The sequence below is a fragment of the Podarcis cretensis genome (genome assembly GCF_951804945.1).
Source record: "Podarcis cretensis genome assembly, chromosome: 17".
In the NCBI taxonomy this organism is placed as follows: Eukaryota; Metazoa; Chordata; class Lepidosauria; order Squamata; family Lacertidae; genus Podarcis; species Podarcis cretensis.
Genome location: NC_137187.1, coordinates 8258148 through 8272326, shown reverse-complemented (window position 1 = coordinate 8272326; position 14179 = coordinate 8258148). Strand labels below are relative to the sequence as shown.

The 14179-nt window shown below is 45.6% G+C and overlaps 1 protein-coding gene across 1 annotated transcript in view; it reads right to left on the bottom strand.

The window, feature by feature from the left end:
• Positions 1-14179, bottom strand: part of WRN (WRN RecQ like helicase) — a 66841-nt gene that overhangs the window by 11397 nt on the left and 41265 nt on the right. The window contains exons 23-29 of the mRNA XM_079959140.1: positions 9110-9280; positions 8029-8123; positions 7288-7360; positions 5581-5654; positions 3914-3986; positions 1528-1640; positions 274-388 (exon numbers count right to left, since the gene is read on the bottom strand). Coding sequence (XP_079815266.1) covers positions 274-388; positions 1528-1640; positions 3914-3986; positions 5581-5654; positions 7288-7360; positions 8029-8123; positions 9110-9280 — 714 coding nt within the window. The remainder of the gene's footprint in view (positions 1-273; positions 389-1527; positions 1641-3913; positions 3987-5580; positions 5655-7287; positions 7361-8028; positions 8124-9109; positions 9281-14179) is intronic.

The window sequence follows — 14179 nt, the reverse complement described above, 5'->3', positions numbered from 1 at the left end:
GTGCCATGATGACTCTCAGGGCTGCAGAGGCCACAGAAGCAGCACCAACTCCCACCCATCGCTTGATTGTGTGGTGATGAGAGTCCAATGTCAGCCAGCCGTGGGAGGCGCAAATCCATTCATTGCAATGGGGCTACCCTTGCCCTAGAAATTTGCATGGCAGAGACATCAGTGGGTTTCTGCTGACAAGTAAAAACAATCCTTTTTAAAGCCCTTTTGAACCCTAAGGAAATAAATGCAGGGGAGGGAAACATTAATTCAATTACATCTGACCTGTAAATCATTTGCCTGGCAGAACTCCTTGATTGTGACCAGGAGAGGAGCCAGCATGGTAGATTTCGCTTCGGAAACGCCATCAACTCTCTTAATGTTTTCCACAGTTGTAGGCCTGAAGGAAATATTGGAGACGTTCTGTAATTTAACGCCGTGAGCTTCGATACATAAGGTGTATGCAGGTAAGTCTGGATTTTAACAAATAAAACCCTACAAGCTACTACCATCGCTGCTAATAATTTCGCCTCTGTAAGAGACCTTGAAAAATTTCTGAAGACTGTTTTCCTCAAGAGAGTAAGAACGTGTAAGCAGGTGACAGGTTTTAAAACAGGTAATGAAATCTTCTAGACCAGTGCCATTTCTAAGTCATTAAGAATATTCTGTGTTGATTTGCACATGCATGTTCATCATTTGATGACTCTGGAACACTTTACAACTCTCAACTGAATGTGTAAATACTTTGTTTGCATATTACATAAAGATTATCTTAAGTGTGGCTGGTGTGGTTTGTGCACACATTCCCTGCTCCCTGTGTCCTAGCCTATTATGGTCTCTGGTCAAATAGATTCTGCTGGTTTTTGTAGCACTTCAGCTCTGACTACTGTAAAGTGGGCAATGACAGCCCATCATATCATCCTCCCTGGAAAAGACTCGTCTTGCTGGCATAAATTACCGTATATTTCGTTCTATAGGACGCACTTTTTCCCCTCCAAAAATTAAAGGGAAATGTGTGTGTGTCCTATGGAGCGAATGCAGGCTCCTTGGCTTCAGCGATAGCAATGCGAAGCCTGGAGAGCGAGAGGGGTCGGTGCACACTGACCCCTCTTGCTCTCCAGGCTTCAGGGATAGCTGCCTGAAGCCTTTGGAGTGCAGAGCAAGTTCCCGCTGCGCTCCAAAGGCTTCAGGTGGCTATCCCTGACGCCTCTGAAGCGCAGCGGGAGCTCGTGCTGTGCTCCGAAGGCTTCGGGTTCCATTTGCTGAAGCCAGGAGAGCAAGACTCTCCTGGCTTCAGCAAAGAGGGAGAGCTGCGCAGCGCCCCTTCAGCGAAGCGGGAGGAGAAATGGAAGGGGCTCCGTTTCTCCTGCCACTTTGCTGAAGGGGCGCTGAGCAGAGAGGGGGAGAAAATTTTTTCTTGTTCTCCCCCTTTAAAACAAGGTGCGTCCTATGGTCAGGTGCGTCCTATAGAGCGAAAAATACGGTATTAAGTCATCAGACAAGGTTTATCTTCTTACTCAAACCAAAATAAAGGCTTACCTTATCACACTCATATCAACCAGCACTTTATTTGTTGCTAGTACGGCTGGAGGAATGTCCTTCTCATTTGCCAGTTTCTGACGGGCTGTCACTAGCTTGCCATATAGCATTGTCTATTAAAGGCAAAAGACAACATGTGAAGGCTGTACTGTGATGCATATGAGGGTCTCAGAGGACGAATGGGGATGTGTATGTCTTGAGTAAGTAAACCCAAAAGGTATGTGACTCTGAAGATAAACATGAAGATGAAGAAAGGTAAAGGGACCCCTGACCATTAGGTCCAGTCGTGACCGACTCTGGGGTTGCGGCGCTCATCTCACTTTATTGGCTGAGGGAGCCGGCGTACAGCTTCCGGGTCATGTGGCCAGCATGACTAAGCCGCTTCTGGCGAACCAGAGCAGCGCACGGAAACGCCGTTTACCTTCCCGCTGGAGCAGTACCTATTTATCTACTTGCACTTTGATGTGCTTTCGAACTGCTAGGTTGGCAGGAGCAGGGACCGAGCAACAGGAGCTCACCCCATCGCGGGGATTTGAACCGCCGACCTTCTGATCAGCAAGTCCTAGGTTCTGTGGTTTAATGGATTGTTTGATTCTGAAGGAAACAGGAAAGATGGATTGTTGAACTAGCAAACAGTATGTACAAAATAGGATGGACAAGCAGGATGTGCCAGATGCTTGGATGAGTTACAGGACATGCAGAGGACATGCTGAGACAAGTCATCTCTGGGTTGACCCAGAGGAAGAGATGGGCTGTGGGGGTTTTTTATGTGCACGCCTGGCCCAGCAGACAGCAGCCACTATTCTCAAAAGACAGGTTGGGACAAATAAATATTCATAACTATTTGGAGAATCAGCATGACGACAGCTATCATCTAGTCCAACCCCCCGCAATACAAGACAATGCGGGGATTGAACCTGAAACTATATAAAGGTTGGAAAGTCCCTAGCACAGTTGCGTTGCTGTCCTGCTGCAGGAGCTGCCCAAAGACTCTTAAAAGAACCTGATCAAAAGAACCCAAAAATTAAGGGGAAATGTGTGTGGGTCCTATGGAGCGAATGCAGGCTCCTTGGCTTCAGCGATAGCAACGCAAAGCCTCCAAAGCGTAGAGGGAGTGCTCCCTCCGCGCTCCGGAGGCTTCGCGTTGCTTTCGCTGAAGCCTGGAGAGCGAGAGGGGTCGGTGTGCACTGAAGTCTGAAGTCTTCGGAGCGCAGCGCGAGTTCCCACTGCGTTCCGGAAGCTTCAGGTTCCTTTCGCTGAAGCCAGGAGAGTCTTGCTCTCCCAGCTGAACCCGAAGCCTGCGGAGCACAGCGGGAACTGGCGCTATGCTCCGATGGCTTCAGGCGGCCATCCCTGAAGCCTTCGGATCGCAGCGCAAGTTCCCGCTGCGCTCCGCAGGCTTCGGGTTCCTTTTGCTCCGTTTCTCCCGCCCCTTCGCTGAAGGGGCGCTGAGCAGAGAGGGGGGAGAATTTTTTTCCTTGTTCTCCCCCTCTAAAACAAGGGTGCATCCTATAGAGAGAAAAATACGGTATTTTAGTGGGTCCACCCATCTAGTAGGTATGAATGAGAGGAGTGAATGAGTCATTAATTATCATCTGTTTATAAATAAAAGGTTATAATTTGGGAAAAATCGTGCCATTTTGTCTTTCTCAAAATCACTCTAATCTTGAAGAATCTGCTGTCACAAGTTTTGTGACAGTACGTTTGATAAACATGTTTACATGGAAGCAGACATACATTTAAAGATTACTGATGGATATTGAAGTAATTGTTGATTAACAATGTTTTGCCTAACTGTTAACAGGACCACTGATGTTTTCCTTTCTTTCTTTTTTAATGTTTCAGTATTTTAATACAAATACTTCAAAAATCCACAGGTACAAGGCAGCATCTAAAATGGAACACTGAGCCTTCTTTCTCACACACGAGCAAATGTCTCTTTGATGATGGCATGTACCATAACATGTGCCCGATCTAAATATGAAGAAATTGCACGTTCTTCTGATAATTTTCTCCTATGCAAAACATACTGAGATGTATTTATTGACTGACATTTATAGAATGCCCTTCACCATTACTTTGGGTTCTCAGTACAAGTTAGCCGCGTAATACATAAACATTAATAGAAAAGGCAACACTACAATGGGAAGGGCATTCTGATCTCATTCTCCACCCCTAAATGCGTGTGCAAAAAGCTGCATCTCGACCCAGCATCAAAATGTATATAATGCTGAAGACAGATGCACATCAGACGAGAGGGCATTCTTCACTTCAGGAAACTTGATCATTATCTGCAACTCATAAAACTAATCCACTAAGATTTCTTTAATCAGGTGACAGCCCCAGTAAACATACCTTCAAATAAGGAATCACTTGGCGTACTCACCTGCAATTCCTTCTCTCTTAGAGATGCAGCAGAATCTGAAGGGGTCAGAAGCAGCGGCAACTGCGCTGTGGCACTATCAAAAGAAAGGAGGCAAGTGTTCTAACTTCAATTCAGCCCGTCTATCCAGCAACTGCCACAAAAATCCCTGCACCTTTTCCTTGAAATATCTGGGAAATATCCTTGGAGATAGGCGATATATTGATATATTGCCCCAAACTGGTTTGAAGTCCATATGATGATCTCGGTTTCATAACTTCTGACGTGGCAATATACTGCAAAACAGGGTGTGTGTGTGTGTGTGTGTGTGTGCGCGTGCGTGTGTGTGTTATGCAAAAATCACAATGTGGGGGAAACCGTGAAGCCAGGTAATGCTTCTCTCGATTCCTGCAGCTCCTGTTAACTCTTCCAGCTCAGCTCCCCCCGCCTGATGCAGGGGGCAGAGAATCACAAGAGCAGGCGCTGTCAAAAATCACGATGCAGGAGAAACCGTGAAGCCAGCCAATGCCTTTGCACAGCTCCATCTTTATTTCACACATCGTGATATATCAATCTGTTGCAATGTTTAGCTGGCGATATATCGTGATGTTGAAAACCAGATATTGCCAGCCTTACTTTGAAAGTTTTACCAGTGAGTGAATCCAGAACCCACTGTACTGTGTCATCCATGGACGACAAAGCTCCAGCACAGCTGCCACTAGCAGCAAAGGGAGGGGGTGTTTGTGGAACATGTGGACAGGAGCAGGAATGTCCATAAGCCTGACTTGGGTGTCAGTTCAGGCCTGCATGCCTATCTATGTATTTCATGGTTATGCAACTATTTCCCCACCCAGCAGTCTACATGCAAGCGCAGGCAAAAGGCAGGTCGCCGGATGAATTGCAGTGGATTGCATGTTTCTGATTCCCAATCATTTACCAACAGCAACAACCAAAAGGGTCCCCGACCCTCAAAATAGTCTGTCAGAATCCCTGCTACGTGGTAACTCAGATATGGTTAAAAAACCAATATTTTGTATATGCAGATAATCCCAGTTCATGTGGTACAGTATGCAATTGGCCTCTTTACCCATATTTTGCACCTGGCTGCAGTTGGTGGATTTTGTAGTTCACACACACACAATCTCTCACTAATCTAAAGCGTGCCCACACTTAGATTAAAACAACTATTGCACAAAAGGCTGTATTTTCATTAGAACTGAAGATTTGATCAAGTTTTAGTTATTTAATCAGTGATGATGACTGCCTGTAGACCTGCATGTTGATGAGTTTTTAGGCCAAGTTGGTTCTGTTAGGCTGCTGTAATAGGAACTAGAAAAATATTGATTTTCCATCTAACGACGATTGGGTTTTTGCTTATTCCACTGTATGTTGTCTTACACACCCTTCAGTCTTTCGCCAATGCATCTGTATTGTGCTTTGGCTAGTGTGGTAATTTAGTCATCAGTTAATCATTTAAAGGGTGGATGATTAAAGAACCAAAAACTCTTGAAATGATTGACATTACTAATTGCAGCAACAAAGAAAGGCGCTTTTGTAACTGTATTGTCCCACTTACAGCGGCTGACCCGACCAACATTCTCTAAAGAGACCATAGGAAGACTAGATGGAAAAAGGAGATCTGAAAAGATACGGGGGGTGGGTAGAAGGTAGATAACCTTTGGAAGTATTACCTTTTAGCCGAGGTTGAACTTTCTCTAGAGACTTTACTCGGTTCTCGATACGAAAACTTTTCATGCAAAGACATCTTCAGGAATACAAAATCCCAAAGCAGAAAATGAATACAAATGCAAAAATTTACTTGGAATGAATATTTATAGTAAAATACTCAGAATAATATCAGTAATTTGATAATGTGTTAACGGAATGCATCTCGTTTCAGAAAAACATTTTAGATTCCACTCCTGTAAACTCTCATGGAGATCTGAAGACAGGAGAATATAAAATGTATCCTGACATGATTACTTGACTTCACCTGCCTAAAGTCTATTATGTATATATCTTATGTATTTATTTCAGTTGTGACTAATACACTTTTATTAAAGTCTTAGTATCTTACTTTATTCTGTTATAGTCTATGGACTAACGGAATAAACATTATTCATTCAATCAATAAATCTTTTTAATTTTGCAGTATCCAATAAATCTTTAAAACAATATAGAATTCTAAGGCTTCATTTCCAAGTCCCTTTTGAAACACCTTTCATGAGAGAAGGAATACAGACACAGATCTCATTTGTGCATATTGCTAAGGGAAACCATGATTTGGTGCAAACATTCAGAGAGGCCACAGCAGCTTAGCATGTCCTTCGAGCCCATTTCTCTCTCACACAAACCACAAGCTGAAAAACCAAAGGACAAACCTTGGTGGCAGCTCATGGCTTATCTGAAAGAGTTAAACTACACACCCAGATTCAGACAACATGCTAAGCGAAACCATAGAGTTACCTAAGCTGTGTTTTGGAAGTGAGAATGGAATGTGTTAGGGAAGTGAGAGCTGGACCATAAAGAAGGCTGATCGCCAAAGAATTGATGCTTTTGAATTATGGTGCTGGAGGAGACTCTTGAGAGTCCCATGGACTGCAAGAAGATCAAACCTCTCCATTCTGAAGGAAATCAGCCCTGAGTGCTCACTGGAAGGACAGATCGTGAAGCTGAGGCTCCAATACTCTGGCCACCTCATGAGAAGAGAAGACTCCCTGGAAAAGACCCTGATGTTGGGAAAGATGGAGGGCACAAGGAGAAGGGGATGATAGAGGACGAGATGGTTGGACAGTGTTCTCGAAGCTACCAGCATGAGTTTGACCAAACTGCGGGAGGCAGTGGAAGACAGGAGTGCCTGGCGTGCTCTGGTCCAGGGGGTCACGAAGAGTCGGACACGACTAAACGACTCAACAACAACAACAAAGCTGTGTTTTGTCTGCCAGAGAACCATGCTTTGTAGAGCTGCTGCACTAACTTGAGAAGTCACCATAGAATATGCCCAACATTTCATGGGGCTCCATGTCAGTAGGAAAAATTAACAGTGGTATGCAAGCTCACTTTTAGCCAAGCTAACACCCATCGCTGTGCAATCATCACGTGTACAGCAACTCCAGAGCAAGGAAATATGTGCCCAGGAACCGGGCAGCTAGGCTTGATCCTGCCACCCTATCATCTATAGCAGGTGTGCTGATCCTGTAGTTTTCCAAATGTTGTTAGACTCCAGCTCTCATTAGCCACAGCCAAGATAGCCAGTAATCAGGAATGATGGGAGTTGTGTTCCATTAACAACTGGAAGGCAACAGTTTGGCTATGCCTGACAGATAGCCTGACCAGATCACTGCCTTTGATTAGAAGGCAAGAAGCGATGAAAAAGTGCTGGCTTCTACCATACAGACCTGCTTTCCTGTTGTCAACTGAGGTGACGTTCTATAGGAGGAATGTCTGGTGTTTGAAGAGGTCGACTGATAGCTGGAAAGAGAAGGAAAATTATCTCAGCCTTCCTGATAGCAAAAACCATTCCAAGAGCAAGATGCACAGCCAAGTCTTCAAAAATTACTTTTGCAGAATGCAAAGTCACAAATGCGTATGATTTCAAAGTGCAGCTTCTATTTACTTTCAGGCCAATCTCTAAGGCAGTGGAGTTCAGCTCTCTGAAAACTGAGGCACTCCTGTAGTATATCACCATATCCCATGAAATCTAACCACTTTTCCCTGTCTGCCACCAATCTGCCATATTTTTTCTTCACCGCTTTGGTCTAATAGTAAGGTTAATCCCTACATTCTAGAAGACAATTGCAATACCTTTCCCCTCAATTTGAACAATCAGCACAGAAAGGTTTAAAGTGGGAGATGGCAACCTTAAATCGTGGTGACATTTGAAAGCCAGAGAAACTTTGTATTTTCTTTCTTTCTTTCTTTCTTTCTTTCTTTCTTTCTTTCTAATTTCATTCAGATTAGTTTTTTTATTGTATTATGAAAAAGCTTTCATTTTTTTAATGAAAAAAAAAACAAAACAACACAATGTACCATTTCAACAGGTGAGCTTTCAAAATGATCCAGACCTAATGTTTGGCAGCCTGGAAGCACTTACACAAATAAGCATTGTTAATTTCAGTACTTAGACAGGCCATGGTTACCTTAAAGGAGACTTCCTTAAGCTCAGTTCCTCATTAGGCTGAAGCAGAAGCTTCTGTCCTGACTCCTTTCTTGCTTTACAGAGCCAGGCTTTACCCTGAGACAGACGAAACAAATTATGGCTCAATATGGTGCTGCCAAGGCAATCAATTACCTTATTTTTCGTCCCATAGGATGCTCCGTCCCATAGGACGCACCTAGTTTTTTTGGGGGGAAATAAAGGGGAATTTTTTTTCCTTTATTTCCCCCCCAAAAGCAGGTCGGGGAAACCAAACCAGGTCGAGGAACGGCGCTGCGCCTCCCTGCTGTCCCCCGAGCTTGTGGGGCTGGCCGATGTCTGCCTCAGGCGGCAGGCTGCTATCCGCAGCGTGGGGAGCCCTGCAGGGAACTTCTGCAGGGCTCCCCATGCTGCGGATGTCTGTCCGGCGCTCGGGGCGCTCTGCTTCAGGGCGCCCTGCGCGCCAGGCGGCAGGCTCCTATCCGCAGCGTGAGGAGCCCTGCAGGGAACTCCTGCAGGGCTCCCCACGCTGCGGATGTCTGCCCGGCGCGCGGGGCGCTCTGCTTCAGGGCGCCCCGCCTGCCGGGCGGGAGGCTGCTATCCGCAGCGTGGGGAGCCCTGTGGAGAAATCCCGCAGGGCTGCCTAGGCCGCGGATGTGTTCCTGAAGCGCCGGGTGCTCTGCTTTCAGGGCGCCCGACGCTCCGGGAAGCAGGCTGCTATCCGCAGCCTAGACATCACTGCAGGACCTCCCGCAGGGCTGCCTAGGCTGCGGATGTGTTCCCAAAGCGCCGGGCGCTCTGCTTTCAGTGCACCCAGCGTTCCCGGAAGCAGGCTACTATCCGCAGCCTAGACAGCCCTGTGGGAACTCCCGCAGGGCTGCCTAGGCTGCGGATGTCTTCCTGAAGCCTGGAGAGTGAGAGGGGTCAGTGCGCACCGACCCCTCTCGCTCTCCAAGCTTCAGCGAAAGCCTGCATTCGCCCCATAGGACGCACCCAGATTTCCCCTTCATTTTTGGAGGGGGAAAAGTGCGTCCTATAGGGCGAAAAATACGGTAATAGAGCACCTTCTTTAGTTGCAAACTTACCGTCTGCGTCACCTTGCACTTGGTTGTAAATTTGCGTTGGCCAGAAACCTCTATAAGAAAGCCCTCTAAGATCAGTTGCCGGCCTAGTGACTTCCACCAGTTCTCTGGCCAGTCCTTCCCACTTCCGAAGAGAGGATGACTTCGGTATTGTTCTGGGAGGCGTTCAGAATACTGAAATTAAAAAAGGAAGAAGCCAGAAATACAACTAAAATTTGAAGAACTGTTTCAGATGTTCCCTGAACTTCCCATTCCTGCAGAGACCCACTACTTCAGAAGTACTGTATTTTTTGCTCTATAAGACTCACTTTTTCCCTTCTAAAAAGTAAGGGGAAATGTGTGTGTGTCATATGGAGCGAATGCAGGCTGCGCAGCTATCCCAGAAGCCAGAACAGCAAGAGGGATCGCTGATTTTGCTGCGCAGCAATCCCTCTTCTTGTTCTGGCTTCTGAGATTCAGAATATTTTTTATCTTGTTTTCCTCCTCCAAAAACTAGGTGCGTCTTATGGTCTGGTGCATCTTATAGAGCGAAAAATACGGTACCTTCACATCGTTCTCAAGTAGAAGATGCTCACATATACCATATTTTTCGCACCAAAGGGCGCACCGGACCATAGGGCGCACACAGTTTTTAGGGGGGGAAATCAAGGAAAAAAATATTTTCCACCCAGCCCCAAAGAGCAGCGTACAGGCTGCACACAACCTCTCACTGCCGGAGGGGTTGCGCGCAGCTATGGAGCAAGCCAAGGCAGGGGGCGGGATGGATTCCGCTCGCTGCTTTGGCTTCCCCTTTAGCCCCGTGCAGCCTCTCCTTGCCGGGAGACGCTGCGCAGGGCTAAAGAATCCATAGCCCCGTGCAGCCTCTCCTTGCCGGAGGGGTTGCGCGCGGCTATGGCAGAAGCCTGCATTCGCTCCATAGGATGCACACACATTTCCCCTCAATTTTTTGGGGGGAAAACTGCGTCCAATAGAGCGAAAAATACGGTAAATGGCTGGCCGATATCTGGTTTTCAACACTGAGATATCTCACCAGCTAAACATAGCGCTATACCAATATATCGCAATGTCCGAAATAAGGATAGAGAATTGGATGGCTTCATGGTTTTTCCTGTATCGTGATTTTTCCCAGCACCTGCTCTTGTGATTTGCTGCCCCTGCAGGAGGCAGAAGAAAGCTGAGCCAGCAGAGTTAACAAGGGCTGCAGGAAATGAGAGGAGCGTTGGCTTGCTTCACGGTTTTCCCTGCATTGTGATTTCTGCATAATGTGTGCGTGCACACACCTTGATTTGCAATATATTGCCAGGTCAAAAATTATGAAACCAACATCACGATATGGAACTCCAAACGGGTTTGGGACAATATATTGATATATTGCCCAGCTCTGCTTATGTAAAGACCGCTCTTTTCAGCATGGCTGCATTGTGCAGGAGGAAACCATTCTCCTGGGATTGTATTGGGGTGGGAAAAACACCTAGTAACACCTGATCAGACTGTATGTGACTGCAAGCTTATTTCCATCCACACATATCATTTTTTTTTATTGATAAACAGGTAATTCACTATAGGATTACTATGTCTACTTCCAGACTGTTGCTATCTTGTGGGTGGGGTTCAATCGCATGCCAGCAAATTCAGATAGTGCAATTTAAGTGGATTTAATGTTCTTGTTGAACAGAATAACTTCTGAAAAATGAACTTTCTGCAGTAAGGAAAGTAAAGGAATAAGAAAATGCACTGGAAAGAGCAGGATAACCATTGCTTAACACCTTGTTGTATAACCTCCCTGTAAACATATCAGAATCAATGATCAATAAGCAGCGGGATGCTGCATAGCCTGCCGTTGTGCAAATGAATCAGGATGAATGTTCAACAAATACAAGTATATAGGCTTCTTCTGAAAAACCTAAGTCACACTTTTCAGTAAGGCACTTTCGCTGGAGATTATCTCATGGTGTTCGGGAGGCTGGTACAAATGCAAAACCGGCATGAGATTAGACATGCTTCCCCACAGCTCCTCACTTTTGGAGCATGAAATCTCACCCACACTGCAAACGTAATTACAGGAATACAGTGTTGTTGCATTGACATTGGTGCTCAATGCTGTTTAGCACAGGGTCTAAGACTCTTATTTTCAGCCTTGGTTAGGAGATAGCAGCAGGGATTATTTTTAAGTGCCAGCTCAAGTCTGTCGTGTTTGTTTAGGCGTCTAGTGGTTTTTAGTTGCTGTTTTTTTCTATTAAGCTGTTCCCCATGACCTTATTTCATATTTTAATCTTTACCATGTTTTAAACTAACTTTTTTGTGAGACCTTAAAAGGGTCAACCATAGATCCCTTAAATAAACAATCAATCTTGAGATTAAAATGCAAGAAAAAAATATTGCTGAAGTCTAGCAAGCATCAAAATAGCATCAGCCACTATATTTTAAAGTTCCGTACTTTTCTTTGTTTTAACAGGGGTAGTATAAGATTTCATTCAAGGCAACTTCTTAATTTGAAGATTCCCAGGAGGACTTGTTCACCACGGAAGACTGACTCAAATTTCAAACAACAGGTGAAATCTGATCTCTCTTGTGACCCACCTGAAACCTGTCTAGGAGCACACCTGTGCATATTGTTACCAAAAGAGTCTACTAGGCTGAACAAAACTGAGGATAACACAACTCTTCATAAACTATGGGTGAATGTTGTAGAAGGTAAACAATGCATATTCATAAGGCGCGATTGGTAAAAGGTATTTCCAACCGTAAACACTTTTAAACTCAAAAAGCTGCTGAGTAAAGTTTTACAACCAGAACAAAACTTGATTAGAATTAACATTCAGCTTTCACAACAAGCTCTGAAAATAATCAAGAACAATTAGAGAACACAGACACCTGTTGCAAGAAGTCAATAAAAGAAGCCCCTTAGTGCAAGTGATGGGAAATTTTCTGATGCATTCTAAACCCAGTGTACAAATGTTAACTGCATATAATTTTTTGAGGGCCCCTCCTAAGGCATTTTCTGGTTTGCTGCTGATCTTTCTGCAGTCCACAGAAAACTAAAACAGCAGCTTACAGAGGGAAAGACTGGTCTTCCAGATTGAGTAGGTTGCAGAAGGAGAGACATTTAAGCACTGGAAACTGCAAGGGGCGAGAAGGTTGCTGTACATGGGTCTGCTTCCAAGTTTCCCGCAGGCATCTTGTTGGCCACTGGAAGAACAAGATGCTGGACTTTATGGACCATTGGCCTGATCCAGCAGGCTCCACTTATGCTCTTAACTCTCGTGTCAAGATAAACCCAACTGGAAGCACAACTCCTCTCACCCCGGCCACATAAAATGTACCTAAGCTCCAAAGCACCCTTGCAGTCGTTTGTAATTAGTGTCCAAACCTCCACTCTCAGCAATTAAATGCTTTTTAGAAAAAAATCACACAGTTAAAATCCACTCCAGTCCTCTTGAACTGGTGTAACCAAGTAAAAACAGAATTTATAATAGAATCATAGAATCATAGAGTTGGAAGAGACCACAAGGGCCATCGAGTCCAACCCCCTGCCAAGCAGGAAACACCATCAGAGCACTCCTGACATATGGTTGTCAAGCCTCTGCTTAAAGACCTCCAAAGAAGGAGACTCCACCACACTCCTTGGCAGCAAATTCCACTGTCGAACAGCTCTTACTGTCAGGTAAATGCTAATGTTTTCCTATTTCGAAAAACTGTGGGGATAGAATGGACCCCATACAGCAGGGATGTCCAACCGGTCGACCGCGATTGACAGGTCGACCCCCGGGTGATAGCTGTCAGTCGCGGGCTCATTTTTGTCCACAGTGGAAAAATAACTGTAGAACTGTAGCCCCCTCGCTCTGTCCTTCATTCATGCAGGATAGGTAAAACAGAAGACGGAGTTATTGCTGCTCGTTTGATTTGTTGCTAAGTGATTTATGACCTGGCCCCCATAAAACAGCTTAGGCGTACCCCCCCCCTAAAAAAAAGCTCAACAACTCTGAACTCCCCCCCCCCAATGGGTAGACCACTACCAATTTTTTATTCTGGGAGTAGATCGCAGACTCTTGGGAGTTTGACATCCCTGCCATATAGTTTAGGCAACTAACAGTTTTACTTTCTCATCCATTTCAATACAGTGGTACCTCTGGAAACGAACAGGATCCATTCCGGAGTCCCGTTCGCATCCAGAAGCAAATGTAACTAGTGACGGCATGTCTGTGCACGTGCGCGTCGCTTTTCGCTACTTCTGCGCATGTGCGTGGTGTCATTTTGAGCGTCTGCGCATGCGCAAGCAGTGTTGCTGCGGAGCACAACTCGAACACGCTCAACATGAAGCATATTCAACCTGAGGTATGACTGTAGCAGTATTTCGAAACCCTGATAGATTAGTAAGTCAAACGAGCAGACTCTAAAAAGTGTTGAGAAGTGCTGAATAACAGTTTAAAAGACTTTTTCAAACAGCTCCTGGGACCTAGGGTAACTACATTATCCCTCCTATGGTAATATTTCCCCTAAAACATACCAAACCTGCCTATAGATAAAGGGACCCCTGCCCGTACGGGCCAGTCGTGTCCAACTCTAGGGTTGTGCGCCCATCTCACTTAAGAGGCCAGGGGCCAGCGCTGTCCGGAGCCACTTCCGGGTCACGTGGCCAGTGTGGAGAGGCTGCATCTGGCGAGCCAGCACCAGTGCAGCACACAGAAATGCCATTTACCTTCCCGCTATAAAGCGGTACCTATTTATCTACTTGCACTTAGGGGTGCTTTCGAACTGCTAGGTGGGCAGGAGCTGGGACCGAAAGACGGGAGCTCATCCCGTAGCGGGGATTCGAACCACCGACCATGCGATCGGCAAGTCCTAGGCACTGAGGTTAAACCCACAGCGCCACCCGCGTCCCTAAACCTGCCTATATTGACATGTTATTATTGGTTTGGGGTTTTTTGCCTGCAGGGTGTATTTCCCTCCGCAGAAGGGATTTATCATCCTGAACTAGTTCAGTCCAGGAAAAGCTTTACCACTTCATTCTGCTGTAAATAAACTGGCCCTTATTATATTGAAGTTACAGGTGGGCAAGCTGAGGCAGAAAGC